General features: G+C 41.9%; 1 protein-coding gene across 1 annotated transcript; it reads right to left on the reverse strand.

Moving 5' to 3' along the window:
• Window positions 1-203: 203 nt before the first annotated feature.
• On the reverse strand, window positions 204-27,188 carry LOC124772921 (alpha-amylase 2-like). The gene is made up of 11 exons (XM_047249359.1): window positions 26,971-27,188; window positions 20,234-20,385; window positions 18,701-18,866; window positions 12,827-12,942; window positions 7,321-7,448; window positions 7,102-7,224; window positions 6,662-6,783; window positions 2,026-2,242; window positions 1,592-1,710; window positions 1,359-1,514; window positions 204-560 (listed from the first exon to the last, which is right to left on the reverse strand). Exons 1-11 carry the CDS (start codon window positions 27,142-27,144, stop codon window positions 546-548), a joined length of 1,488 nt encoding a protein of 495 aa, XP_047105315.1. The 5' UTR covers window positions 27,145-27,188; the 3' UTR covers window positions 204-545.
• Window positions 27,189-27,992: the final 804 nt, after the last annotated feature.

The raw sequence follows: 27,992 nt of genomic DNA on the forward strand, positions 1-27,992 counted from the left end.
TCTGGTAGGGACAGGGTTACCATTCACTCGTATGGCAAGTGAACATATGTGAGTGAATTATTCTCGTTTCATTGCTCCCTCGATGTGGCCATGGATATTCTTTTCTAGAGCTGGTCTCACATTTTTACATATATTTATTTATTTCATTTTCAGTAAGTAGCATCATTACTCTTGGACACTATGGCGACGGAATTATTTTCCCCTTTTGGCGATTTAAAATTTATTTATCAGCGAGTACAGCGCTTCAGTGTGTTCCCCACGTCATTCCCATACATTTTCACACAATATGGGCAACCAGATTACAAATGTAAATTGAAAATAACAGATTGTTAATTCGAACATTGGAAGTAAATCGTCATCAGTTCGCAACGTGTTAAATAGATACTAATGCAGTCTAAACAAAACGCTAGGAATTGTATGATACTGGGTTACAGTTGCGACTGCAAAGTACTTAACATTTCAAGTTAACAACAAGCAACAATGCTCACAAAAGACGCAGCAAACCATCTTGAAAGCCATAAGATGTTGGTCTTGAAGTCGAAAATCTATGAGACCTTGGCCTGAAAAAACAAAGGAAAAATACATAAATTAAAATGAGGCATTTATATACATAATAATCAAAATTATGACATGAATCTGAAATATTACATGAAAAGGAAACTCCATTAACGTCAACAGTCGACGGTTTCTTTAGCGTGTCTTGCATACCTGCCTATCGACGGACTGCGAATTTGTGTGATTGACTTATCTTTCGATGTAGTTCCGAAGTTTAAAAATGGCGAGCGAGTCTTATTCCCAGAGATCTATTGGCTTCTATCAGCTATTCGAGTACAATAAAGACGTTTAGGAACACTACGGTAACTTGGCTGACAGGAAATTTGTGAGCAGAGGGAGCATGAATTAATCTAATCAATCTTGATGCAAAAATGAACTTGTCGGAGTGGTGACATTTTGTAGTAGCTTTAGTCTCAGTAGTATGCAAATTGGGTTATCCAGCTGTATCCAGTTTCCATCACATAACCTTGTTCTCCACATCTTACACCTAATAATCTGACCAGAGACATAGTCTTGAAAAGTATCCCCAAAATTACGATAACCACCAGCAGCTGCAGTGTCACTTTGTGAAAAACCTATGGGGAATGTTTCCGGACGTCCGTTAATAACTGGATGGGCCAAATTACATTATGAGTGAATAAAGTTATTATACAATAATTGGCACAGCTCTTTCTCTGACATTGTGAGATGGCTAGAGAATAAGAGAGCTAATGCTCTTGATATCCTGGCACGAACTCTGAAGGAATCATTTGTGTAAATAAATTTCGCGTACTTATATTATTAAGTTAGTAGGAACTACTTACGCCAGTGTGGATAGCAACCACGCCATCATCCTCGCTGTAGGCGATGCTGATGTAGGCCGTACCATCGGAGTTAACAGTGATGGTTTTACCGGTACAGCTGCTCCCGCTCACGTTACCGGAGATGACGTCACAGTAAGTGCCAGCAGGAAGACCCGTCTGTGGATGTACTATGGCTGTAAACGTTTTCGCAACATCTACTTGTGAATGCAGAAAGATAGTAATCAGAATCTCACCTGAAGTGTCCGTTTGAGGTCAGAACTTGCCTCGTTGTTGAACGCCACAAAGCCAACGTTTCCCCTGGAGAAGGCAATCTGATAATTGCCATTGTCCCACCAGTTGGCCACAGCCCCAGCTGTGGGCATCAAGAACGCAGTGAGCATTCCATGCATACCATAGTGCAAGAATAAATACGTAGTACAATGCACCTCTGCGCCTCACATTGGTAATAATGGACAAAAAGCCGAAGACATTTTTCTGAATTATTCAAATGAGAATTTGGCAATCACTGCTGTGCACTGTGACTCTGTTTCATTGCTTCATATAGGTCACAGTTTGGGAGCTAATATACAAGTGTTAGTAGTGACTAAAACTAATGGATACTGATGCCTCATTATACAAGTGTTAGTAGCGACTAAAACTAATGGATACTGATGCCCCACACACTCACATCCGACAGCATTCCTGAATCCGACCATGTTGTAGATCTGTCTCCATCGATGCTCGCAAACCCATGGTCTAGCACAGGAGTCATCCGCATTGATAGTAGGTGATATGATGGCCTGGTTGCTGTCCTGTGGTGGGCCATCGTCAGAGGTGCTGAATACGTAGCTAGACATCACTCGTGGAAATCCGTAAGGCCAAGCCAACATGAATACGCTCGCCATCTGCAAACAAATTCAGTGGTTAACGACGAACACGTAAGGTATGCCCGAAAGGTAAAAAAAAAGTTAATCGTTTTGTTTTCGCAACAGCTGGACTGAAATAAACCGGTGTAAACTATGGGTCGTTTTCCAAGTACTTTATAGAAAATAAAACATTAAAGACCGTCTTGTGCAGTGCAGAAATATTAAATTACGCCTTACAAAGGCCGAAGACTCGCCATTTAGAGCATCGAAGTTTCCATCTCATCAAATGTTGGTAGAATTGACGTAGTGCCTTTACCAGTAAACTATGTTGTAAATGTGGTTTATATTCAAAGAAATGGTATCGGTAGCAACTAAGGAACATATACCAAATAAATTAATAAGAGATGACACTGATCCCTCTTGGTATTCAAAACAGGTCAGAACACTATTGCAGAAGCATCGCGGAAGCGTGAGAAATATGAAAGAACGCAATACCTACTAGATTGGCGAAATTTTACATAAGTTCGAAATTTAGTGCGGAGTTCTATACGAGATGCTTTTAATAGATTCCACAGCGAAATTCTGCCTCAAACTCAAGCATAATTCCGAAAGAGATTCTGGTCGCATGTAAAATACACCAGTGGCATGACGCAGTCAATACCTTCACAGTGCGGTAATAATGGTAATGTTACTGATGACGGTGCCACCAAAGAAGATGGAGTAAATACCCCAGAACTTGCATCGAGACCAACTGAAAACATCACTAACTTAAAACTAGATATTCTCGATGTAGTGAAGCAGTTTAAATCACTTAATAAACAGAAGGACTGCCGTCCTGGTTGTGCACCTGTCAGGTTTCTTTCAGAGTACAGACCCATTCGGTAACGTTGATTTGTTGTAGGATTTTGATAACTTTACTGTATTTTGAACATCATGATGGCCGGCCGGTGAGGCCGAGCGGTTCTAGGCGCTTCAGTCAGGAACCGCGCGACCGCTACGGTCACAGGTACGAATCCTGCCTCGGGCGTGGATGTGTGCGATGTCCTTAGGTTAGTCAGGTTTAAGTAGTTCTAAGTTCTAGTCCCATAGTGCTCAGACCCATTTGAATTTTTAGAGATGGGTGTAAGTGATTTTAAAGGTTGGCTCCTACAGAGGCCCAAAATTAGTTTAGACTTGACGAACTGGAAAAAATATTACACTCCAGATTTTACATTTCTGTCTCTGATTTTTACTATTTTAGATAGGCATCACGGTTTTAAAGTTGTATACACTGGTAGTTCCAAAGAATACCATATTTACTGGAGAGCTCCGTGTTATCCTGAATGTACTCTAACAGATCAGGTGTCTCCAGGGTAAACAGTTTATCATTTTCTCCGATTCCCTTAATTCTCTAGAATCGCTGCACCAGGAATATGCAGCTGAGAAAGAGGCCTAGCCAATACGGGACCAGCAGTAAATAATCCAACGGCAGAGAAGAAGGGATCATTCTGCTGGACATCGAGGCATGTGGGAATGTGGGGAAACGAACGAGCAGACCAAGCTGTCAAGGACTGCTACAAGGAACACGACGTGACACAATGTGCTATTCCCCTTCAGGCTGTAATTTCACTGTTGCGTCGAAGATCCATGCAGTTTTGTGTGTGTGTGTCTGTCTGTGAGGGAGGTGGGGGTATGGGAAGAGTGGCTGACCATGAGAGACAATAATCTGCGCTTAGTGACGCCAACTACCCGGCCAATCTGTTTCTTCTGCGGATCACTGAGAATGGAGGAAGTGACCCTGACCTGCCTCCGAGCTCGACATTGTTCTCTGACACATGGTTTCCTACTTTGGCGAGAGGAGCTGCCAGTCTGTGACACTTGTGGCGTGCAAATCACTAAATGCCACACTTTAACAGAGTGCCGTTTACGGTGTGATGATAGCATGGAAGCGAATTTTGGCAGGGAACTGCCTCTGTTTTACATGACAAAGAGACGACAATGGTGAAGAATTTACAGTATCAAGTGTCTGGTCTCCACCCTAAGCATTCGTGCTGGAGATATTAGTGGCTGGCTGATCCTTTTTATTCCAGCAATGTTCGGGCCACAGCTATCTGCTGTACTATATTAATTGTTTTCCCTACTTTTTCCTCTAAGTTATCGATCTGACAATGTACGTGATTACCGTAGTTACATGTTTTTCCTTTTAGTTACAGTTTTAATAATTTTGCGACCTTTAAATACACTCGTCCCATTTAATTTTAATACAAGTGCTAAAGATCATGCTGTCGTGCGCGCACACTAATAATTTATCGTCATCATCATACGGTAAAATTTCTTCTCGTTACTGATTGTGACACATGTGCTACAACTGAAACTTGCTACTTACCAATGTATATAAGACATGCACTTGCTTTCTGAAGTTCAGGGGTTCGAATTAACCCCAACGCCCCCCCCCCCCCCCCCGACATCCAAATTTGCATTTCTCGTAGTTTTCCTAAATCGCGTCTGGTAGCCTAATGGTAATATACAAGGCCGGATGGAATCCCAGTTCGGTTTTACAAACAGTACTGTACGGCATTGGCACGTCATCTAGCCTACATTTATTGTGAATCTCTCGCCCAGTACAAAGTCCTTAGCGAGTGGAAAACAATGCTGGCGACTCCAGTATACAAGAAGGGTCAAAGAACGGACAAGCAAAATCCCAGAATAATGTGTCTAGCATCGGTTTGCTGCAGAATCCTTGAACATATTTTCAGTTCGAATACAATAAACTTTTTGAAGCTGAGAAACCTATGTCCACGAATCATCTTGGTTTTAGAAAGCGTCGCTCGTGCGAAACTCCGCTTGCCTTTATCTTACCTGGTATACTGGGGACTATGGGTCAGGGGTGACAGGCAGATTCCATATTTTTAGATTTCCAGAAAACATTTGACACGGTGACTCATTTCAGGCTGTTAATCAAGGCACAAGCATAACAAGTTCACTGATATGTGACTGGCCCGAAGATTTTTTAAGTAATGGAACCCAGCATCTTGTTCTCGACGGAGAGTGTTCTTCAGAAACAAGGGTACCATCAGAAGCGCCCCAGGGAAGTATGTTGTTCTCTACATACATAAATGACTTGGCGGGCAGGGGTTTTAGTAGTCTGCGGTTGCTTTTGCTGATGATGCTGTGGAGTACGTGTCGAAGTTGAGTAACTATAGGAAGACACAAGACGACTTAAACAAAATTTCCAGTTGGTGTGGTAAGTGGCAGCTAGCTTTAAGTATGGAAAAATGTAGGTTAATGTGAATGAGTAGCAAGAACAAACCTGTAATGTTCGAATATAATATTACCGGTGTCCTACTGGTCACAGACAAGTCTGTTAAGCATGCGGACGCAATGCTGCAAAGCGATATGAAATGGAACGAGAATGAGAGAAGTGTGGCAGGCTAGGCGAATGGTCAACTTCGGTTTATTGAGACAATTTTAAGAAAATGTGGTTCACTTATAAAGGAGATCCCATTTAGAACGCTGGTACGACCTATTTTTGAGTACTGCTCGAGTGTTTGGATCCTTATCAGGTCAGATTGAAGGAGGACACGAAGCAATCACAGGCGGGCTGCTAGATCTGTTACCAGTAGGTTCGAAAAACACGTAAGTGTTACGGAAATGATTCGGGGACTGAAATGTAAATCCCTGGAGGGAAGGCGGGTCCCTTTCGAGAAACACTATGGAGAAAATTTAGAGAACCGGCATTTGAAGCTGACTATAGAACGATTCTACTGCCACCAAAATCCATTGCGGGTAAGGACCAAGAGGATAAGATACAAAAAAACTGGGCTCGCACGGAGGAATACAGACATTTGTTTTTCCCTCGCTTTATCTGCGAGTGGAACGGGAAATGAAATGACTGGTAGTGGTACAGGATAACCTCCATCTAGCATCTTTTGGAGTATCTATGTAGATGTAGAAAGGTTGGTGCGGTAACTCAAGAACAAAATTCGGATTTTCGGCAAGTTTGAGCCCCAAGAGATAGGGACGTTAAAGAAAGATCACATTTCAGATGCATTTGTAGTAAGTGGAATAATAATTCGCACTGAAGTTAGCGGTTTTTAGTAACCACACGATTACAGTTATTTAGTAAACAACTCGTATATGAACTCATGTTTATCAGAATGATTTTGTGTCTCTCAGTTTTCGCTATTAGTCATGCTATTTCCTGTACATTCTGTTCAGATAAATTAAAATTAGTTCTATAGCACCTAATCCCTTCAGAAATGCATAACGTTTTGATCCTTTACACAATTCGACACCTTGTGTGCTATGATGTTGTTCTGAATTTGTAGTCTGTCAGCCGACATTCCGTTATTGGTAACGCAGCATTATGTTGTAAGTAATCCCTCAGTGCATCCACACTGATAACGTTGCCATTAACATGATGTACACAGTATGACACTATAAATCACCTTTAAAGCAGAATGAACCATGAGCACTTACTTTGTAGAGCTTCGGTGTCTGGAATGTGAGAACTTCGCCAGCGCCACCATGGCCCCTCTGATTATCATGGTTATCGATGAACACTAGAGCGTTGTTGCCATTCACCAGGCCCCATGACTCACCTGCGAAAGATTTCAAAATCGCTGCAGTCATTTTCTGCAGAAATTTAATGAAAGAAGTAGTTTCAACACAAAATTTTCAGATGTGTTCAATGTAAAAATGTCACGTAGCAAACAATTTTGTCGTCTGTGGTATATAGAACGTGGCTATTATTATCACTGTTCAAATTAAGCTTAACAATCATACAACCAACACATCTCGCAACTAGAATCAACTCCTTTTTGCTTAAACATGCCTAACATATTTCGTAAAGAGCGAGGAAGAGGATATTTGCTTGTTAAATAATACATACAAACTGTACCTTAAGCTCATATTCTTACCGAAGTTGTACAAGTACTTCATCGGATTACTTCTGTTAAAGCAAGTTGCAAGTTCCGTTCCATACTTGAATTCGCAGACTCTTCCCAAGCCAACGTACTCAGCTTTCTTCACTCCTTCGTTACCTGTAAGGGTTGCGTAAAATGAGTATCACTGGAACAGGTATCATTTACATATTAAGATATAAACAGGATTATACGCACCGTTCGCTGACGCCTTACCTGGATCAATTACTTCCTGATAGATGAATGGCCTCTTTCCACTCCCAAAATAATAAGTGTTGAGGTCGTTAAGTGCGCCATAAATCAAAGCGAGATTGCTAGGCCACATGTGTTTTGCTGCATCGATTCTCTGTAACTTCATGATGTCAGGAAAGTTTAGATAGCTCCTGTATCAGTACTGTTAGTTATAAGCTAATAATTTCCCAGATTAATGTGTATACAAAGGTGCAGATGCAACCAGGTGTGAAGAACACACTCTAGAGATGTGAGGTAGTATAAAGATGCTCACAGAAACGGTTGAGAACAACATATACACACATCAAAGTATGTTTTGCATCACTCCGGTTGCCAGAACTCCTAAAGATAGACGTTGACTTTGTATATTATGTCACAAACAGTCCCTTAAACTATTCAGAGATGTCACTAAACCCGCCCAATGACGTAAAAAACCATGCATGAGCAGCGCCTATTAGATGGCTGGGGTCCGACAGCCGATTCGTTCCAGACATTCCACCAGAAAGGAGGCACACTGCTCGTGTTGCCTGTAGTTCAACCATGTCTAGACGGTCAATATCGCGGTTGGATCGCGTCCGCATTGTTACTTTGTGCCAGGAAGGGCTCTCAACAAGGGAAAAGTGTTCAGGCGTCTCGGAGTGAACCAAAGCGATGTTGTTCGGACATAAAGGAGATACAGAGAAACAGGAACTGTCGATGGCATGCCTCGCTCAGGCCGTCCAGGGGCTCCTACTGCTTTGGATGACCGCTACCTACGGATTAGGGCTCGGAGGAACCCTGACAGCAACGCCACCATGTTGAATAATACTTTTCGTGCATCCACAGAACGTCGTGTTAGGACTCAAACTGTGCGCAACAAGCTGCATGATGCGTAACTTTATTCCCAACATCCAAGGTGAGGTCGATCTTTGCATCCACGACACCATTCAGCATGGTACATATGGGCCCAACAACATGCTGAATGGACTGCTCAGGATTGGAATCAAGTTCTCTTCACCGATGTGTGTCGCATATGTCTTCAGCCTGACAATCGTCGGAGACGTGTTTGGAGGTAACCCGGTCAGGCAGAACGCCTGAGACACAGTGTCCAGCGAATGCAGCAAGGTGGAGGTTCTCCGCTGTTTTGGGGTGGGATTATCTGAGGCCGACGTACGCCGCTGGTGGTCATGGAAGGCACCGTAACGGCTGTACGACATGTGAATATCATCCTCCGACCGATAGTGCAACCATTTTGGCAGCATATCGACGAGGCATTCGTCTTCATGGACGACAATTCCCACCCCCATCGTGAACATCTTGTGGATGACTTCCTTCAGGATAACGACATCGCTCGACTAGAGTGGCCAGCATGTTCTCCAGACATGAACCCTATCTAACATGCCTGGGATAGATTGAAAAGGGCTGTTAATGGACGACGTGACCCACCAACCACTCCGAGGGACCTACGCCGAATCGCCGTTGAGTAGTGCCTTGATGAACTTGTGGATAGTATGCCACGACGAATACAGGCATGCATCAATGCAAGAGGACGTGCTACTGGGTATTAGAGGAACCGCTGTGTACAGCAATCTGGACGACCTCCTCTGAAGGTCTCGCTATATGGTGGTACAACATGCAATGTGCGGTTTTCATGGGCAATAAAGAGGGGTAGAAGTAATGTTTATGTTGATCTCTACACAAATTTTCTGTACATGTTCTGGAACTGTCGGAACCGAGGTGATGCAAAACTTTTTTTGATTTGTGTTTAATGTACTAATATAATTTGTTTAATCAAAGAAACTGTTCTACGTATATTCACGTAGTTGCTTCAAATCTCAATAACAGTTCGACATTAATGGAACCTTTGATCGAAAATCGTTTCTCGCCACTTCGCATATTCAATCGCTTTCTCAAAGCACACTATATTGTGCTTAGCTTAACAACTATAGTCCGATTACAAATAACAGTAAGCAATTCCCAGGTGTGACATGCAGTGTGGATGTTATGTGGGAGAACATTTACTTTGGCGACCTTCCCAAGCCAGAAATGACTGGTGTGTGCATGAATAGTTGTATCATAATTAGCTCCACAAATACGTTTCTTTTTTACAGTCTGTCCGAGTGGCTTGACACCTATACTCAGAACTTCGTCAGTGGTAGATGGCGATAAATGGAACCCCAGATTATTTCTCTCCGAATATGTGTGGCCTTCACCTCTCTACTTGTGTCACATGAATGTTTTTTATTGTTTCAGTGCTTCATGTCAGTAAGATATTGGCAACTTTTGCAGACACTCAGACTGTGGTATCTGCTACAAAGCAAAGACCTATATCTTACAATGCAGGCTTTCACGACCGCTATTCCCGTCCTTATTAGATTCTGTTTTGTAGGCATTAGGCGTGGGCCAAGGTATTTTTATGTGTGTAACGTTCCATCTCCTAATGATAGAGTCCTCATCAGAGTCTGTAAAGACGCAGAAAGTTAATAAGTTCAGAGATTATGGTAAAACCGAATATCATATATGAACAGTAGATCGAGATCCGATTATTACTAAGCTAGGATGTACAAAAAGCACATACATAGCGTTACCAGAAAAGAAGAAGGGCTGAAACTGGGCGAGCTGCGGGCCTCACAGCTAAATAAAGCCAACAGCACCAGTCTTTTTCATAACTGGAGTCGGTGCCACGCCTTGATCCTAGGCAGCACACTGATGACGTCACGAACCAACAGTTGCATTGATACGTGCAAACAGTTTGGCTTGCTGAGATTATTTAAGTTTGAAACTGCCATCTCGTATGTATAGTCTCTAAAGATGTTTCCAGCATTAGCAGACGAAAATTTTGCGACAGAGATAGACCTTGAATCACGTCCAAAAGCCTATAAAACGGAATTCACCAATTACATGGATACGGATGTTTCCACGCGGTTCCGTAGAAACTGTTTTGTAATCCTTGACCGCTATGAAGGGATAAATCCTGCTGTACTTTTTTTGCTACTAATATGTATATATTTCGTGACCATGACATCACCAACTGCTCACAGCATCTAAAGCCTACTTGTACTTACGAATACTTTTATGGTTCGTGTTCAGTGTGATGCTCTTGTTTTAGTAGTGCTTGTATTCGATAGCTATGATATCTGAGAAAAACCAGTTAGAATACATTTTGTTCTTCTACAGACACAGTTATAGTCCGCAACGTATGTTACGTTGTGACAATACAGCGTGTCCCCAGGAGGCATGGCCAACGTTCAGGGATAAAACAAGGACTATCACTCGAAGCAAAAATGTCTAAGTGCGATGTGCACTTCATCTTCGATGCTGCAGAAGAGATCTCTTCTATTCCTTCCGAGATTTCTTTGACGTTAGGGAAGATGAACACGTGCTCATAGCTCCTAGGGTATGCACTTCAGAGCGCATTTTTTCCTTGTTTTGGTCTACGATACCACCTCTCACAATGTGGAGTGCAGTAGAAGAGATTTTGTTACACAGTACGGAAGATGAAGTGTCCATAGCTCTTGAATTTCACATTTTAGAGCCCATTTGTACTTGACTTTTAGCTTAGAATGATCGTTTCAGTGATTTCCGTGAAAGTTGACCCTTCGTCTTGGGATACCCCGTATAGTTTGAGTTTTCGGCGCAACTAGTTACCGACGTACTTATCTGGTGTTCGTAAAGGAATTCTTAGGCAGTTTTATTCATTCAAGGCTAGGTGTAGCAACATGTAGGAAGAAAAAAACGAAATTTTTTGTTAATAATTAATGTGTAATCGAAACGATGTAATTAGAGACAGAGATTGGACGAGGATGTTGCAGGAAATCGGGGAATCACCAGACATTCACATAAATGAAAATTCGAAATGAACATAGCCGCTAGGGGCGTATGAACTCCATTGTCCCTTGCGGCGATTCTATTGTATTTAACGATTGTGTCATGTCGGCTGGTAGAAATAGACGTTGATTTAGAGCGTATACTATCTTTCAACACTTTAGGGAGACCTTTCCTCTTTTATTGGTATTGACAGGTATAGATAGCATCACAACGTACGAAAACCTTGCAATGACAAATAATACGACGAGGTGGGAAAAGACTTCTATTCTTAGAAATCTGAAAAGAAACAGTTGTCGAAAACTAGTGCTTTGTAGTTAAAGAAACTAGTAACACTATCACAAAAACTGAATGGAACTGTTGTTATGCTGCCAGAAGAATATTCCCATCGTTCCAGCAAAATGTATCCAGGCCATTCTGACCATAATGCTGTTCTGGAGTGATAATCTGCCTAATACAAGACAATGTTTTTTTAGTTGTCTTGCATAATGCAGAATGTCTCTCTAATTTTTCTCACCAAGTACGGAAAGAAAGAATGACATCAACATCCGAAAGACGATTATAGCGTCAGATACTGCATAACCGGTAGACATTTTCCTGTACTTCGTGGAAATAGCTTTCCAGTGTTAGAAGTGCAGTCAGCAGACAGGCACGCGGCTACATTTTGGGCAAAGCGCTGTGCTCTAGAAACCTTGACTACTCCAAACGGGTCCATCCTGATGATTCCAGGAAAGCAAAATGCAAACACAATTGCTTGTACTCTAACTCAATAGAAAATCGTTTATTGACGTTACTAGTTTTTTACCCAACACATACAGTGACAAAGGTTTGCCATGGAACATTCAGATCGATACCAGTGATGAAATTCTAAAGGAAAAGTAGTGGAAACTTCAGAACATTTAACAAGATGGTCTCCTAACATTTTAATGTACAAAATCCATCGAGTATTGTCAAGGGTCAGACTGACAACTCAGTAATCATTTGTTGTTATCTTTCACGGGTGGCATTCACAGCGTATTAAGGTTTATTTTGAACGGAAAATGGATTTCAATTGTCAAGCACGGCCTTTGTCGTTGACAAAGAGTAGTAATGTTAAACAATGATGCGCGTAGTGCCATGGAGCAATGAAACATTTCTCGATGTGTGTGACCACGGTAAATCAAGTGGCAATAAGATGTTCCAAAGAACAAACGCATATTTCCGAAGATGTCAGAAACACTCGAATTTTCGTAGGTTAATCCAGAAAGGAATCAAGTATTTAGTTGTTCCTCATGTACGCGACAATATGCCAGAGGAAGAAAAGGTATCCAGAAAGCGTAACTGGCACCTACGACCGAAGGACAGAAGAGTTTTGGCAATAGTATCTTCATAACCAAAGTTTTGTTGTTTTGGTACTGTCTTCGTTGACTGCATACCTTAGTTCCACATGAAGCTAAGAAGCAGCAATTTCTAACAGACGTCTACATCTGATCCGCAACCACTCACAAAAGATTTTGTTAATATTGTGTTGTGGTTTTACATCAAGTAGTTTCTAGTTTACGTCTTAGATACGGCATCTGACACTTTGACCCAAGTATGATCCACATCGGGTATTTTTGGGCCGATATGATTTACGAGTACTTAGTGTGTAGATAAAGCAAAATAGCACGTAGAAAGAAGTTACTGGTGGTATTAGTTATGTAATTACCTGAAACCTGCAACTCCAAAGCTGATAAGTTTGTTCATATACTCCGCAATTTTGCCACGCACATATTCGGACCCGTCATTGAGGTCATGGAGGCCCGACAACTCACAGTTTCGGACCTGAAATTACACACAAAACAGAGCAAATTTAGCCGTCGAGAGTGCTAGTGATGTTATTCTGGTGACATTCAACACTGAGAATGTAAGAAGAAATAAATCAAATCACTTTCCAAAATAATTACTAACTGTGCTCGAAGTATGCATCTGTTCCGCAGGTACAGAATCTACATCACAACTACTTGACTCTCGGCTGCATATGTGTAATAAGCTGCTTAAAACGTACACGGGTGATAGCTCTATCATTATAGCACATTACTTCATTCTACGGAATGCAGATAGATTACTCGGATCTGAAGTACTTTGATGCGTAACTTTTGTTGGAAAGTGAACCATTGTCGAGATTGATTCAAAAATTGAACACTATTGAATGAGAGATTGTCGGTTTACCATACATCCTCTTACTGACTACCCGTTTGCTTAATGGGTATGGGTTGTGAACCAAAAAAAAAAAAAAAAAAAATAACTGAACAATTGGAAGATTCAAATGATGTGCTATAAATGTGACGATTTGATATTAGGAGCTGCGACGTGTCATTTGTGTGGTAGTGATTTTGGGTAATAGGGTTTTATATCTATCGTCGCGCGTTTTCATTACCTAGTTGTGTCTTCTGAACACCCAAATAAAACCGACACTCTGTATATCACCTGCACTTATAGATAGAATGGAAGCATGAACTCAGGAACTGTAATGTTATCTGTCTGTAGGCAGTATTTGTCGGATGGTCTGTCTTCAACATAAACTATGTTGATGTTCATATATACGTTAAACGATAATGGAATCGTTTTCTGGACTCGAACGTCTATTATTAGATGAGAAGTACCCATGATGGTGCGTATGTCATTGGATTGAATCGGCACTCCCTCCTGTTACAATTTCCTGATACTCTACACAGTGTCCGCTACACTAGGCAAGCTGCAGTTACTGACCGACTATGGTACACCGCTGACGCGACACTCGAGAAGAAAAAGTAGTTTCTCTTCGCTTAATGTCTCCATATTCGTTCATTTGCCAACATGTCACCGAACAAGAAGAGACATAAAATTTGGATACTTGCATGTTATCAGTCACGCATAGTAGTTAAAAACATGGTAATTTACCCCCTTGGCTGGCAATAGTACTTGAAATATTCCATTCCTATACTCAGCAGCACATAGGAAAGCTATTAGTTCTACTCTTAGTAGTTCACAGAAATGAACACTTTGTAGTGAGAATTTGCGTGATTTTTCAGAGTCACTAAATGGCTATATGCATTATAAAAAGTTTAAATAGCATACAGCTATATAATTGCTATATGTTCTTAGCGTTATTCAACTTTCGCTAACTGGGCATGTACTATAATAATAAACATTAGCAAAAGAAACGTTATTTGTGTTTCATTGCTTCGAGGAAGGACTGTTTTACTTTAGTAATATTTTCTGTGGCGCTTTATTTGACTTATTAAGGAAGGAAATTTCACTTTAAAAAACTGTTGGATTTAAGTTTCAATTAGTGGGAACAAAATTTGGTGAAACTCGAATGACAACTCGTTTAACTGATTGGAAGCAGCAATAACAGTACACACAATCACCCCTTTATGTAGGTATGATGACTTATCACGAATCCTTGTGTTAACACTTTTGAAACATATTAACTATAGTCCATTCTAGGGGCTGATGGGTGACTACAATGCCGAGATGGCAGTTGGCAACGGGTTGAGGTGGGGTAGCAGGCTGGTCGAGGCCCAGAAATGTGCGGCTGTCAAAATTAATATTTTATTTTTTTCTCATGTATTAGCGCTACATTGGTGCGAGGTAACAAACACGTCCCTACTCCACAGAAAAAGGGCGAAATGGCTTGCGAGATTCCCACTAGAATCTGATCAGCTGGCTGCAACACGCTGTTGCCCAGCTTTTCTCATGCCTGTGCTCAGTGTGTGGCACGCGAACTAATTGCTTGAGTCACAGCACAACGTCAGCGGCGCACGAAGACTGTCGGCAATCTTGCTGTGGTAGTCAGCTGGTGGATGACCGCGTGCTGGGGCCGTTCGTGTCAAGTGCGGAGGCGCACCGGGGGCCGTTCGTGTCAAGTGCGGAGGCGCACCGACCACCGCTCGTCGGGTCTCACTGAAGACCAATCAACAGCATATCACACTTGCAGCTCAAGTTTTCTCTACGTCTTTCAAGAAAACATATCAAACACATAGACATTGTTGAGGCCTCGGTCACCTTAGTACTCCATCCAACAATTGCTGAAACATCTTATGAGCATTCTTCAGTCTGAATGGCGTCTTACAGTACTGTTAAAGGGCCTGGGTGATGTGAATGCTGTCTTCGGTTGGTCCACCTCCATCTGATGGTATCCACTACTTAAATCCATGGGATAGAAATACTGGCACTGCTACAAGATATCGATTATATATGTGATTTTGGATATGGGGTGTGCATCTGTCACCTCTTTCTATCATTGTGGCGGTAGTCAGAAGAACCAATACTTCTTGGAACCATCTGTAGACTTCTTAGGCATAACCACCCATGTATTACTGCTCTCGTCTATTACCCTGGTAGCCTACTGGTGTTTGATAAACTTGTACATTAGTGCTGCATTGGTGTGATGTAGAGATTATCTATCGTGTCTATGGGAAAAGAGCCGGATTGCTGGCAAGATGTCATCTACCATCTGGCCAGCTGGCTGCAACATACTGCACCCAGGTTTGCTGATGATTGTGCTCAGTACATGGTACGTAACTCCATTGTGTGACCCACATCACAAACACCTGGCATCAGCAGTGCATCAAGACAATAAGAAATCTTGCTGTGGTAGGTCAGCAGTGGATGGCAGCAACCTGGGGGCTGTAGATGCGTACCACAGATATGTGCACACTTCAGCGACAGGAGACCGCTGCCGTGCATAGGATGTGACATGCTGCCTCCTGGGCAGGAGTCTGGCTGCTGCTGGGGTGGGCCCAGAAGGCACAAATTGCTGTGTCTCTATGTCGGAAAAGCAAACTTAGTGATAGAAGCCGGTACAAATTTGGAGACCAGAACTCATGGCTGCCGCTGGTAACTCCATGTGGTCCCCTTATGTGGCATAGCCACCACATCCTCATAGACTGCTGGGTTGCGAACGAAACTTCTACAAAAATAACAGCTATATATTCAAGAGAGCAGCTGACGTGTTATGGCAATGCGCCGCTTTACTCAGGGTATTGGCAAGACAGCTGAAACCCACTGGTGGAGAAATTCCTTGCCTGTGCTGTTCATTACCACTCTGCTGGCATGTTTCACCGAGTTAACCTTGCCTGTCTGGTAATAATCCGAGAGCTCAGGTGCTGTAAGCTCTGTAGTATCATTTTGAGAAAGACGTAGGTTACGCGATATTTCCATAATCAAATATACAGTACATTATAAACTAACAACGAACTGACCATATCGTCATCTTTATGAAAAAGATACAAACTTGGCTCACTATGCTGTAGCAGCAACAAACAGCCCAGACCAGTATTTCAACATGTGCAGCGAAATACTGTTCGAACAACTGATGAGATACAAATGTTTCCAAACAAATTCCTGATTTTTACTGTTGCATTATAGAACATTCACAACTACCGGGTGGTTATAATGAAAGTGCAGCTACCCACGGGACTACCGTGCGGGCTGTAATTATCGTACGGCAACGAAAGATGGTAGATAACCTATTGCATTAATGTGGAACCATGTTACGGTCCGTAAAAGCTGGTTCCAATTTTGGCTACTAGGTGCCAATCTGGCACTGTACATTGTTTGCATGATTGTATGACATCCATGCTGTCATTTTAAAAGCCATGACTTGAGGGAACAGTATGGCTAATGAGAAGACTATGCACTATTATTAACAGTTTCACGTCAGTGGCAGCAGTTACAGTGCTGCGCTGAGAGCGTGTCACCGACTCAAAGGTCTGATGTCAGTAAATCGCTTAAGGAAGACGATAATGAAATTTGATGACGGGTGAGCTTGGTGTGGCATCTGGAAGAGGAAGGCGTCCTATGCCACTGGCAGTTAGTGATGAGGTCGCTGTTGCTATAACTGACCGTGGACGACGTGCCCTGGTTAGCGCTAATGCTCGTGCAGTGCCACGAGACTTGTCCATCCCATGGTCAACAGTACAGAAAACTTTACGGTCTGTTCCACATTGGTACCCGTACAAGATCAAGACGGTGCAGCAACTGAAACCTCATGATCCTCAGAACTTTCTGAATTTGCTCTTCGGTTTCTGGTACGGATGACATGCAGCCAGGCAATATGCTATGCAGTGACGAGGCATATTTTACAACACAGGGTGCAGTGAATACACAGTACTGCCGAATTTTGGGTACTGTTGAACCACGTATTGTGCACGAAGAGCCATTGCATCGCTGTACGTGACTTTGTGGTGAGGGTTTAGAAGCACCTTTATTCTCAGTCCGTTCTTCTTAGAAAAGAATGCACACGGGACGTCCTTGAACACCATGTGATTCCTGCTTTGGAACAGCCCAACTGTGGAAACTACTGTTTTAAAGCAAGATGCAGCAACACCCCATGACGCTCGCCCAGTGAAAGATCTGGTTAATACAACCTTCCACTAACGTGTTATCTGCAGAGGTTTCCCAGATGCACGGCTCGCAAGTTCATCTGATCTGCATCCATGTGAGTTTTGGCTCTGGGGATATCTAAAGCAACGCCATTATATAGGAACACGCTGCTTGGAATCCACCGGAACTATTGCGACCAACTGTTGATGATGTTTTACAGATGCAGCATCTCGTCGACGTCTCCAGCGCTCATATTGAACACGTTGCGAAAGCGACGGTTGATAACGAAATAAACATTATGCCTTTCTCACTTGTTTGACCTTTTCTGCCCACGTCCCCTTCCTAAACCATTTCTTACGGAATAATTTCTATACGTCTTGCTTGCATTCACAGCGCCAGATTTGACGCTGGTGGCCAAAATTGGGACTAATTTTTGTCCCAGGTAAATGGATTCCACCTTAACGCGTTAGAATATCTACCAAGTTTCGCTACAGTACGATAATTTCAGGCCACAGTGAACCTCTGCGAATAGCTGCACTTTAATTGCATCCAGAACCTTCAACATTGCAGCGTGTCAGCAGCCGTTGGCTAATATATTAAAAAACTAGAAACCCGCCTCGACTGCAAAAAAAGCACCTAGTGTTTACCTAGGTTTCGGCGTAGATAACTACACCTTCTTCAGAACAATAAAACCCACAAGTGCCTAAAAAGACCTTTGTCAATTATTGAAAGAAGCCGGTGTGAGGTGGAGGTTACACCATTAAGTTAAGTAACGGTTTTAGACTTTGTACATATGTACTGTTTGTGTTCCCCTTTCTTCGTTTATAAATGTATAGCCATGGTGTTCTTTTAATAATTGACAAAGGTCTTTTTACGCACTTGTGGGTTTTATTGTTCTGAAGAAGGTGTAGTTATCTACGCCGAAACCTAGGTAAATACTAGGTGCTGTTTTCGCAGCCGAGGCGGGTTTCTAGTTTTATAATATATTAATTGCTACCACCCTGTACGATAGGCTGATTTGAGACAAAGAAATGTTTTAGGTTTCTTATATCGTAATAAAAGCTTAATTTTCATGCTCTTCAGAGCTTCTGACAGTCGCTGCACCTCAGTGATCTCTAATTTCCGTCGTGAGCTGTCCAGACAATCTGATGGATTCATTTGGTACATTGAAAACAACAATAATATCCTGAGAACTATTGGTTTGTTATGTATGAAGCTGCTTAGTACTTACATTGCTAGCATTCTGGTAGTTGGTGATTTCGCAGGAAGGATAGTGGAAGTCATTCGGGCCGTATGGGACGTCAGGGTAGTAGAAACCACTCGGTTTGCTGCCTGCAACACCGCTCAGACCGTCCCAGGGCGCACTCATGTGGTTGATAACGGCGTCAGCGTAGATTCTGCAAGGTGCAAAACATTACCTACCCAGAATCATCATTTGGTGTCTGTTGTGAAAAGATCTTACACTGATGGCCTTAGAGCTGTGTTAAAACGTTAGGCTCCGTGAAATCGAAATCAGCTGAGTCTAACTGCAAATACAGCATACAGTTTTAAAATTACTGTGGATTCTCTAGTCTTACGTATCATTATTAACAATGTTTGCACACCCAGAATAAGCGCAATATCTTATCCTGTTCTCCTTACGATTCGAGATCAAGCCTATGGAAAAGTGATCTACAAATACAAGTAGTAATGAGATGACAAATGTCTTGGGGAAAGTAGTCCTTCTAGTCGAAACTGTTTTCCTCTACCCTTCTCGAAGTTCAAGAACTCGAACTGGCGTTGACCTTAACCATTAACGGAAAATCTCTGGAAAAGTACGTTCTGTTTAGTTGTGCTGCTTGAAATTTTTGGCAGACCAAGATTAGTACAATAGCTTTAATGCATACCCAACTCTTTTGGCCGGATGATCTACATGCGAGAGCGGTTTTCACTGCACATACTAATCTCACACCTTTGTACGCAGACAATACAAATAATTGATTGCGTGAAAAACTGTTCCACTCTTACAGGAAAGCACAATCTGCCCACAAAGTATTAATAACACTGCTATACCACCTGCCGCTGTGCTCTCAAAGCCGTTCATTTGCTGGAATCATACGTTAACGTATTTGACGAACCTGTTCGTCTACGGTACAAATAATACCTTCTAGAGACCGGTAACGGATAATTGATCTTTGTTATGGCTCGGAAAGAAGCGCACTATCAGCTGTTCTTCGCCCTCATGGCTTGGGAAGTAATCAACATCTAATTTTATGTGGTGATACTGTTAAACTCGTTATGGTATGAAATTTCCAGTTATTTGTATGAAGCAATTTGTTCTCATTGTTGGTGATCACTTTCGTCGTATCTTTCGTTTGCTCATAGTGAACTGTGTAGCATACCGGAAGAGGCCTACTAATTCGAGTAATATTGCACATCGCTACAAATTCGCAAATTGCATGTGCCTAATCATGAAGTATCCATTCTTTGTACCACTTGTGACTATACATCATACAGGTATTTCTCGGCTCAGTACTTTCACAAGAAATTCGACTGAAGGTACAGAATACTTCTGGCGTAGTCATATCAAGTCTGAGATCCATTCAGTTATTTACGATACCTCTTCACACAGTTTCCTGTATCATTTTGCTAATTACACCACATAATTCGATTTCTAATTTCAGTTTCACCTACAGAAAGTGAATGGGGATTGTTAAATTTATTCCATTTTACAATTTTTCATGCTCTATAGCAATTAGTACCGAAGATTTTGCTGTTTACTTACCGGACTCCAACATTGTTGCAACGTTTCACCATATCACCGAACTCTGCTTCGGATCCAGAACGGCTGACGAGCCTGTAAGACACGGGTTGATAGCGCTCCCACCACGGCCTGTTTTTGGTGGTAATAGCCATGCACTCATTAGGAGGAGAAACCTGTAGCGAAAAGCGGATGTAGATACAAGCAAGCAATTTTGTCACTCGTGCACATTGAAAAATATTGGATTTTCAAAACGTAGATTAGTAATACCACATGTTTAAGTTAAGGAACAGACAAGCAACGATAGTTATTCAGTGGGCTGATTCTCCCGGTACATGAAGTTTTGATACGAGAAGGAAGAAGCAGATCAGACGTTAAACGAAGATAATCTCTTAATAGCATACTATTCACATCGACAAATACAGAAATATAAAGGTTCTCAGGTGTGTTTGGGCCCTCTGTTCTTTGAAATAAATTTAATTTTTTTCACTAGCGAGGGAATTCATGGACGTAGAATTCCCAGTAAATGTAACGATCGTAATTGTTTCATCTGGAACATTACTTGGTATAATACTTCAAATTACACTCACTTTTACAATTATAGTACCAGGTGTCATAAGTTGAAAATGCGGATAACTCCAGTATTTACAAAAACGAAGTTCCATATACTGTCCAACGATGACTATGGAGAATATCAGTACCAGTAACAGCTTGTTAAATAGGGTAGAACTCTGTTTTAATCTGCAATTAAAGCTTAAAACGTAGCCCACGTCAGTGAACATTAACAAAGAGCTGGAAATGGAAACACTGTCTTAACTTACCAAGTCGTACCTGTTGTTAAATTCTTGTTCATAAACAACATTTATGGTTTAAAATAAAGCAACCACTGTTTAGGATCTGCCATGTACGCTATGTATACCATATGCTAGTGAAATTTTATAGGTAATTTTAAACTGATTTGCCCCGATATGAGAAACTCGTTTAAGGATGTAACAGTGGCGATATCTATAGTTTTATTGGTATTCATAATTTAATGCAGTATGAAGCCTGTAGGAGCGGCGGTTCATCGTCTCAGGTAACGTATCCTTTCGATTGGATCCACAAGCAGTCTTTCCTGAATAACGGATTAACACATCAAGAATATTCATTGTACACTGTAAAAAGACGTCATTTTGATTCCCGTCGGATCACCTTATTCATATGGAAATGAAAAACTACAGATAATAAAATCTAAATTTATTTTTCACTCTGTCCAAATAATGAACGTGACTATTCTCGAGCTGTGATGTCTGTCCCTCACTGCTTCGATACGGCCCTCGACGAAATCCTCTCTTGTGCCAGTCTCTTGATCTCAAATTAGACTTGCATCCAATTTTCTTTATTATTTGTTGCATGTATTTGAGTCTCGGTCTTCCCGTACAGTGTTTACCCTCCACGGTTCCCTCTGGTATCATGGAAGGTTTTCCCTGATATCTTTAAAAATGTCATTTCGTTCTTCCCCTTTTCCTTGTCAGTGTTTTCCGTATGTTACTTTCTTAGTTGATTCTGCAGAGATCCTCCTCATTCCTTACCTTACTAGCCCACCTAATTATCAACATTCAACATCCTTCTACTGCACAACATCGATTCTCTTCTATTTCCCACACTCCATTATTCACTACCACGCAACGCAGTGCCCCAAACGTACGTCCTCGAAAATTTCTTTCTCAGATTAAGACTGATGTTTGATACTAGGCTTGCTAACCAATTTTCTATTTCAGAATCTCTATTACGCCATGATGTAATCAGCTGGATTCGTCCCGTATCTCCAGGCCTATTCCAAGTATAACTCCCCGTCTTGTAATTTTGAACACTTATTCTCTCTTACTAGCTGAAGTTTATTGCAGAACTCAATTAGTCTATCTCCTCTTTCATTCCTACTACCTAGCCCATATTCTCCAGTAAATCTTACTATTCCTTCCCCTACTACCGCTTTCCAGTTTCCACGGATATTAAAATGTGATTCCTTTTACATAGTGAATTACCCGTTCAATATCCTCATATATTTTCTGTATCTCTTTGTCTTCTGCTTGTGACGTCGGCATGTACACGTGAACTATTGTTGGTGGTTTCGGTTACCTATTATTTGGATGAGAACAAGCCTGTCAATTAACTATTGGCAGTCACTCACTCTCTGCCCTACGTTCCTGATCATAATGAATCCCCTTATATCATTTCCTTTTGCTGTTGGTGTTACCATCATAATACGATTTCAGCCAGGTAAAACGTGGCGCAGCCAGAAATGAAGTGCAATATGTTGCAAACGAGATGCTACGACGTCGCTAGATAAGCAAAGCTTCAGATGCATTTGGTAATAACTGAGAATTTACCGATCCTAAGTTCCATTTTAAAGGATTAATTGCTTTACTGGAAGTATTTACCGTACAATTATAACCATTGCTTTTTCGGGCATGTAGAAGTACATCCGTACTGTGATTTTATACAACATTGACTGACATATCCTTCTATGATGTTTCAGTGACCACGTTGCATAAGCAGGACTTTAAAAATATGTGTTTATTTGTTTCATCACTAATCACGTATACATATCTTGTAAACTGACTCGTTCTACATCATTTCTATAAAAGAATCGTTCAAATGACATGTGGAAGAAGTAACTAGCTAACTAATTAATAGGCTGATTTTCAAAATCGTATGTATAATATGTGGTATATTTCACATGAAATGCTTTATACGTAAAACGTAACATAGATTTTGTATCTATAAGCACAAATATTGAAATATACCTGAGTGTTATGTGTAATATTTCAAAAATCGCCTCTTAGTTTCTATTTTTTTAATTTTTTTAAATTCATTTGAAAGAGACAGTAGCCTTCGTCGCAATGTCATAGCATCTTCCGTTTATCACCACAAACAAAACTTATCAAAAAGGAAAAGAGACCATTTCCATTACCGAGGAAGTGTTTAAAATAGCATATTAAAGTGCTTTTTGGCTTATGATCATGGTTTGTGTGCTTACGCTGACTACTCCACCACCTCAGTGGAACTGCACGACTAATTTGCAACCAAGTTCTTCTGGTTCACCGGAAAGCGAAAAGGAGCGGAGCTTCCACATACCCATACCGGAGGAGAGAAAGAGCACGGATGTTCGTGGTCTCAGGGTATACCTTTTCTGATAGACTTCGCACACGAAATTTTCTCGTGGAAATAATAGGTATTGTTTTGCCCCCCCCCCCCCCTATCCCGCTCATTGCTAGTCAAAAGGTGCTACACCTAGACCACGAGTGCCAATCAATAACAATTTTAGTGATTAACAAATGTCCCCCCCCCCCCCTTGAACCCTGGACCTTGCCGTTGGTGGGGAGGCTTGCGTGCCTCAGCGATACACATAGCCGTACCGTAGGTGCAACCACAACGGAGGGGTATCTGTTGAGAGGCCAGACAAACGTGTGGTTCCTGAAGAGGGGCAGCAGCCTTTTCAGTAGTTGCAGGGGCAGCAGTCTGGATGATTGACTGATCTGGCCTTGTAACACTAACCAAAACGGCCTTGCTGTGCTGGTACTGCGAACGGCTGAAACCAAGGGGAAACTACAGCCGTAATTTTTCCCGAGGGCACGCAGCTTTACTGTGTGGTTAAATGATAATGGCGTCCTCTTGGGTAAAATATTCCCGAGGTAAAATAGCCACCCATTCGGATCTCTGGGCAGGGACTACTCAAGAGGACGTCGTTATCAGGAGAAAGAAAACTGGGGCTCTACGGATCGCAGCGTGGAATGTCAGATTCCTTAATCAGGCAGGTAGGTTAGAAAATTTAAAAAGGGAAATGGATAGGTTAGTCAGATATAGCGGGAATTAGTGAAGTTCGGTGGCAGGAGGAACAAGAAAATGGCTGGCTCTGGGCACTATGGGACTTAACTTCTGAGGTCATCAATCCCCTAGAACTTAGAACTACTTAAACCTAACTAACCTAAGAACATCACACACATCCATGCCCGAGGCAGGATTCGAACCTGCGACTGTAGCGGCCACGCGGTTCCAGACTGAAGCGCCTAGAACCGCTCGGACACTCCGGCCGGAAGGAGGAACAAGACTTTTGACCAGGTGAATACAGGGTTATAAATACAAAATTAAATGCAGGAGTAAGTTTAATAATAAATAAAAAATAGGAGTGCGGGTAAGCTACTACAAACAGTATAGTGAACGCATTATTGTGGCCAAGATAGACACGAAACCCACACCTACTACAGTAGTACAAGTTTATATGCCAACTAGCTCTGCAGATGATGAAGAAATTGATGAAATGTATTATGAGATAAAAGAAATTATTCAGGTTGTGAACGGAGACGAAAATTTAATAGTCATGAGTGACTGGAATTCGAGAGTAGGAAAAGGGGGAGAAGGAAACAGTAGTTGAATATGGATTGGGGGTAAGAAATGAAAGAGGAAGTCGTGTTGTAGAATTTTGTTAGGAGCATAACTTAATCATATCTAACAATTGGTTCAAGAATCATAAAAGAAAGTTGTATACATGGAAGAAGCCTGGAGATACTGACAGATTTCAGAAACATCATATAATGGTAAGACAGAGATTTAGGTACCAGGTTTTAAATTGTAAGACATTTCCAGGGGCAGATGTGGACTCTGACCACAATCAATTGGTTATGAAATGTAGATTAAAACTGAAGAAACTGCAAAAAGTTGGGAATTTAAGGAGATGGGATCTGGATAAACTGACTAAACCAGAGGTTATACAGAGTTTCAGGGAGAGCATAAGGGAACAATTGACAGGAATGGGGGGAAGAAATACAGTAGAAGAAGAATGGGTAGCTCTGAGGGATGAAGTATGGAAGGCAGCAGAGGATCAAGTAGGTAAAAAGACGAGGGCTAGTAGAATCCTTGGGTAACAGAAGAAATATTGACAGACCTGAGTCGAAACAAGGCCCCGGGAGTAGACAACATTCCATTAGAAATACTGACGGCCTTGGGAGAGCCATTCCTGACAAAACTCTACCATCGGGTGAGCAAGATGTTTGAGACAGACGAAATATCCTCAGACTTCAAGAAGAATATAATAATTCCTATCCCAAAAAAAGCAGGTGTTGACAGATGTGAAAATTACCGAACTATCAGTTTAATAAGTCACAGCGGCAAAATACTAACGCGAATTCGTTACAGACGAATGGAAAAACTGGTAGACGCAGACCTCGGGGAAGATCAGTTTGGATTCCATAGAAATATTGGAAGACGTCAGGCAATACTGACCTTACGACTTATCTTAGAAGAAAGATTAAGGAAAGGCAAACCTACGTTTCTCGCATTTGTAGACTTAGAGAAAGCTTTTGACAATGTTGACTGGAATACTCTCTTTCAAATTCTAAAGGTGGCAGGGGCAAAATACAGGGAGCGAAAGGCTATTTACAATTTGTGCAGAGACCAAATGTCCGTTATAAGAGTCGAGAGACATGAAAGGGAAGCAGTGGTTGGGAAGGGAGTGAGACAGGGTTGTAGCCTCTCTCCGATGTTATTCAATCTGTATATTGAGCAAGTAGTAAAGCAAACAAAAGAAAAATTCGTAGTAGGTATTAAAATCCATGGAGAAGAAATAAAAACTTTGAGGTTCGCCGCCGATGACATTGTAATTCTGTCAGAGACAGCAAAGGACTTGGAAGAGCAGTTGAACGGAGTGGACAGTGTCTTGAAAGGAGGATATAAGATGATCATCAACAAAACCAAAACGAGAATAATGGAATGTAGTCGTATTAAGTCGGGTAAAATGGTTCAAACGGCTCTGAGCACTATGGGACTTAAATTCTGAGGTCATCAGTCCCCTAGAACTTAGAACTACTTAAACCTAACTAACCTATGGACGTCACACACATCCATGCCCGAGGCGGGATTCGAACCTGCGATCGTAGCGGTCGCGCGGTTCCAGACTCTAGCGCCTAGAACCGCTCGGCAAGTCGGGTGATGCTGAGAGAATTAGATTAGGAAATGAGACACTTGAAGTAGTAGATGAGTTTTGCTATTTTGACAATAAAATAACTTATAACGGTCGAAGTAAAGCGTTTCTGAAGAAGAGAAATTTGTTAACATCTTGAAAGTAATTGCACCGAGTGTTTCCATGTATGGAAGTGAAACATGGACGATAAACAGTTTGGACAAGAAGAGAATAGAAGCTTTCGAATTGCGGTGCTACATAAGAATGCTGAAGATTAGATGGGTAGATCACGTAACTAATGAGGAGGTATTGAATAGAATTGGGGAGAAGAGGAGATGTGGCACAACTTGACAAGAAGAAGGGACCGGTTGGTAGGACATGTTCTGAGGCATCAAGGGATCACAAATGTAGCATTGGAGGGCAGCGTGGAGAGTAAAAATCGTATAGGGAGACCGAGAGATGAATACACTAAGCAGATTCAGAAAGATGTAGGTTGCAGTAAGTACTGGGAGATTAAGAAGCTTGCACATGATAGGGTAGCATGGAGAGCTGCATCAAACCAGTCTTAGGACTGAAGACAACAACAACAACAACAACAATAGGTCATCCACTGTTACCGACTTTGACGAGGATGCTCATATTGGTCTATTTATTCAATTTTTGTCTCAGTTCTACTTTGCATTCCTTATCTATTAAAACCCGATTTTTTTCTTGAAACTGTACAGATGATTATAGCTGATAAGTGAAAGTATTGTCTCATGCCTTCTGCGTCACGACGTTATATCTTGACAAAGAAAAGTGTGTTATTTTTCTCGTGTCTCACCTGTACGCCAGCATAGCCCTTTTTTGCGAGGAACCGCTCGCACTCTACCGCGACATCCGTCCACTTCCATTCGAACAGGTGGACAATGGTGCTGCGACCGTCCACGACGTTGGGTTCCCACTGGGCTCTGACGCCCAGCAACGAAGCCGTCACTAGACACAGAAAGGACAGCATCGCTCTCTGACTACACCGTTATCGATGCAGCCGCCATGTGAAGGCTAGGCGCACTTTTATATATTGCCGCTAACAGAATGTGCACCCCTGATCAACAATACTGTGTGCAACGTGCTCTCTTGCATCGTGGCGCACTTTGCAAACGATGAAGTAAAGGACGCCTCTGGCAAGGAACAAACATCTCGTTAGCGATAATGACTGCTAGTTTGTTTTTCCTGCGACATACAGATGTGTTTGTATCTCGAAGCGGGAGAACGTCATAATATTTACTTCCGTTCCTGCCGGGAGAGCCGCCCGAGTGGCAAGTCGTAGGCCTTCATTATTAACTGACATTTCTTGTTCTTCCTCTCCGTCGTATTCATTTGCTACAACTGCACAAGAAGGAAGTGATGAAAGTTCATGGATAAGTTTTCCAGAGAAGGACGTTGGTGTTTTATAAATTTATTCACACTGTAATGGATTCGGTTGAGGTGAACCTCTATCTGACGCAATTCTAACAGATTCGCACATTTTACGATTAAGTCAGCTTTTATGTCCATTTACAGCTTGATACAAGTATTTTCCGCAATACATTATCATCAGGTTCCCTTATGTCAGCCCGCATTTCGTGGTCGTGCGGTAGCGTTCTCGCTTCCCACGCGCGGGTTCCCGGGTCCGATTCCCGGCGGGGTCAGGGATTTTCTCTACCTCGTGATGGCTGGGTGTTGTGTGATGTCTTTAGGTTAGTTAGGTTTAAGTAGTTCTAAGTTCTAGGGGACTGATGACCATAGATGTTAAGTCCCATAGTGCTCAGAGCCAGCCTTATGAAATTTAAGAATTTTGTTGCCAAATATACATTTCTGTTAGAT

The sequence above is a fragment of the Schistocerca piceifrons genome, chromosome 2 (assembly GCF_021461385.2).
Source record: "Schistocerca piceifrons isolate TAMUIC-IGC-003096 chromosome 2, iqSchPice1.1, whole genome shotgun sequence".
Lineage (NCBI taxonomy): Eukaryota > Metazoa > Arthropoda > Insecta > Orthoptera > Acrididae > Schistocerca > Schistocerca piceifrons.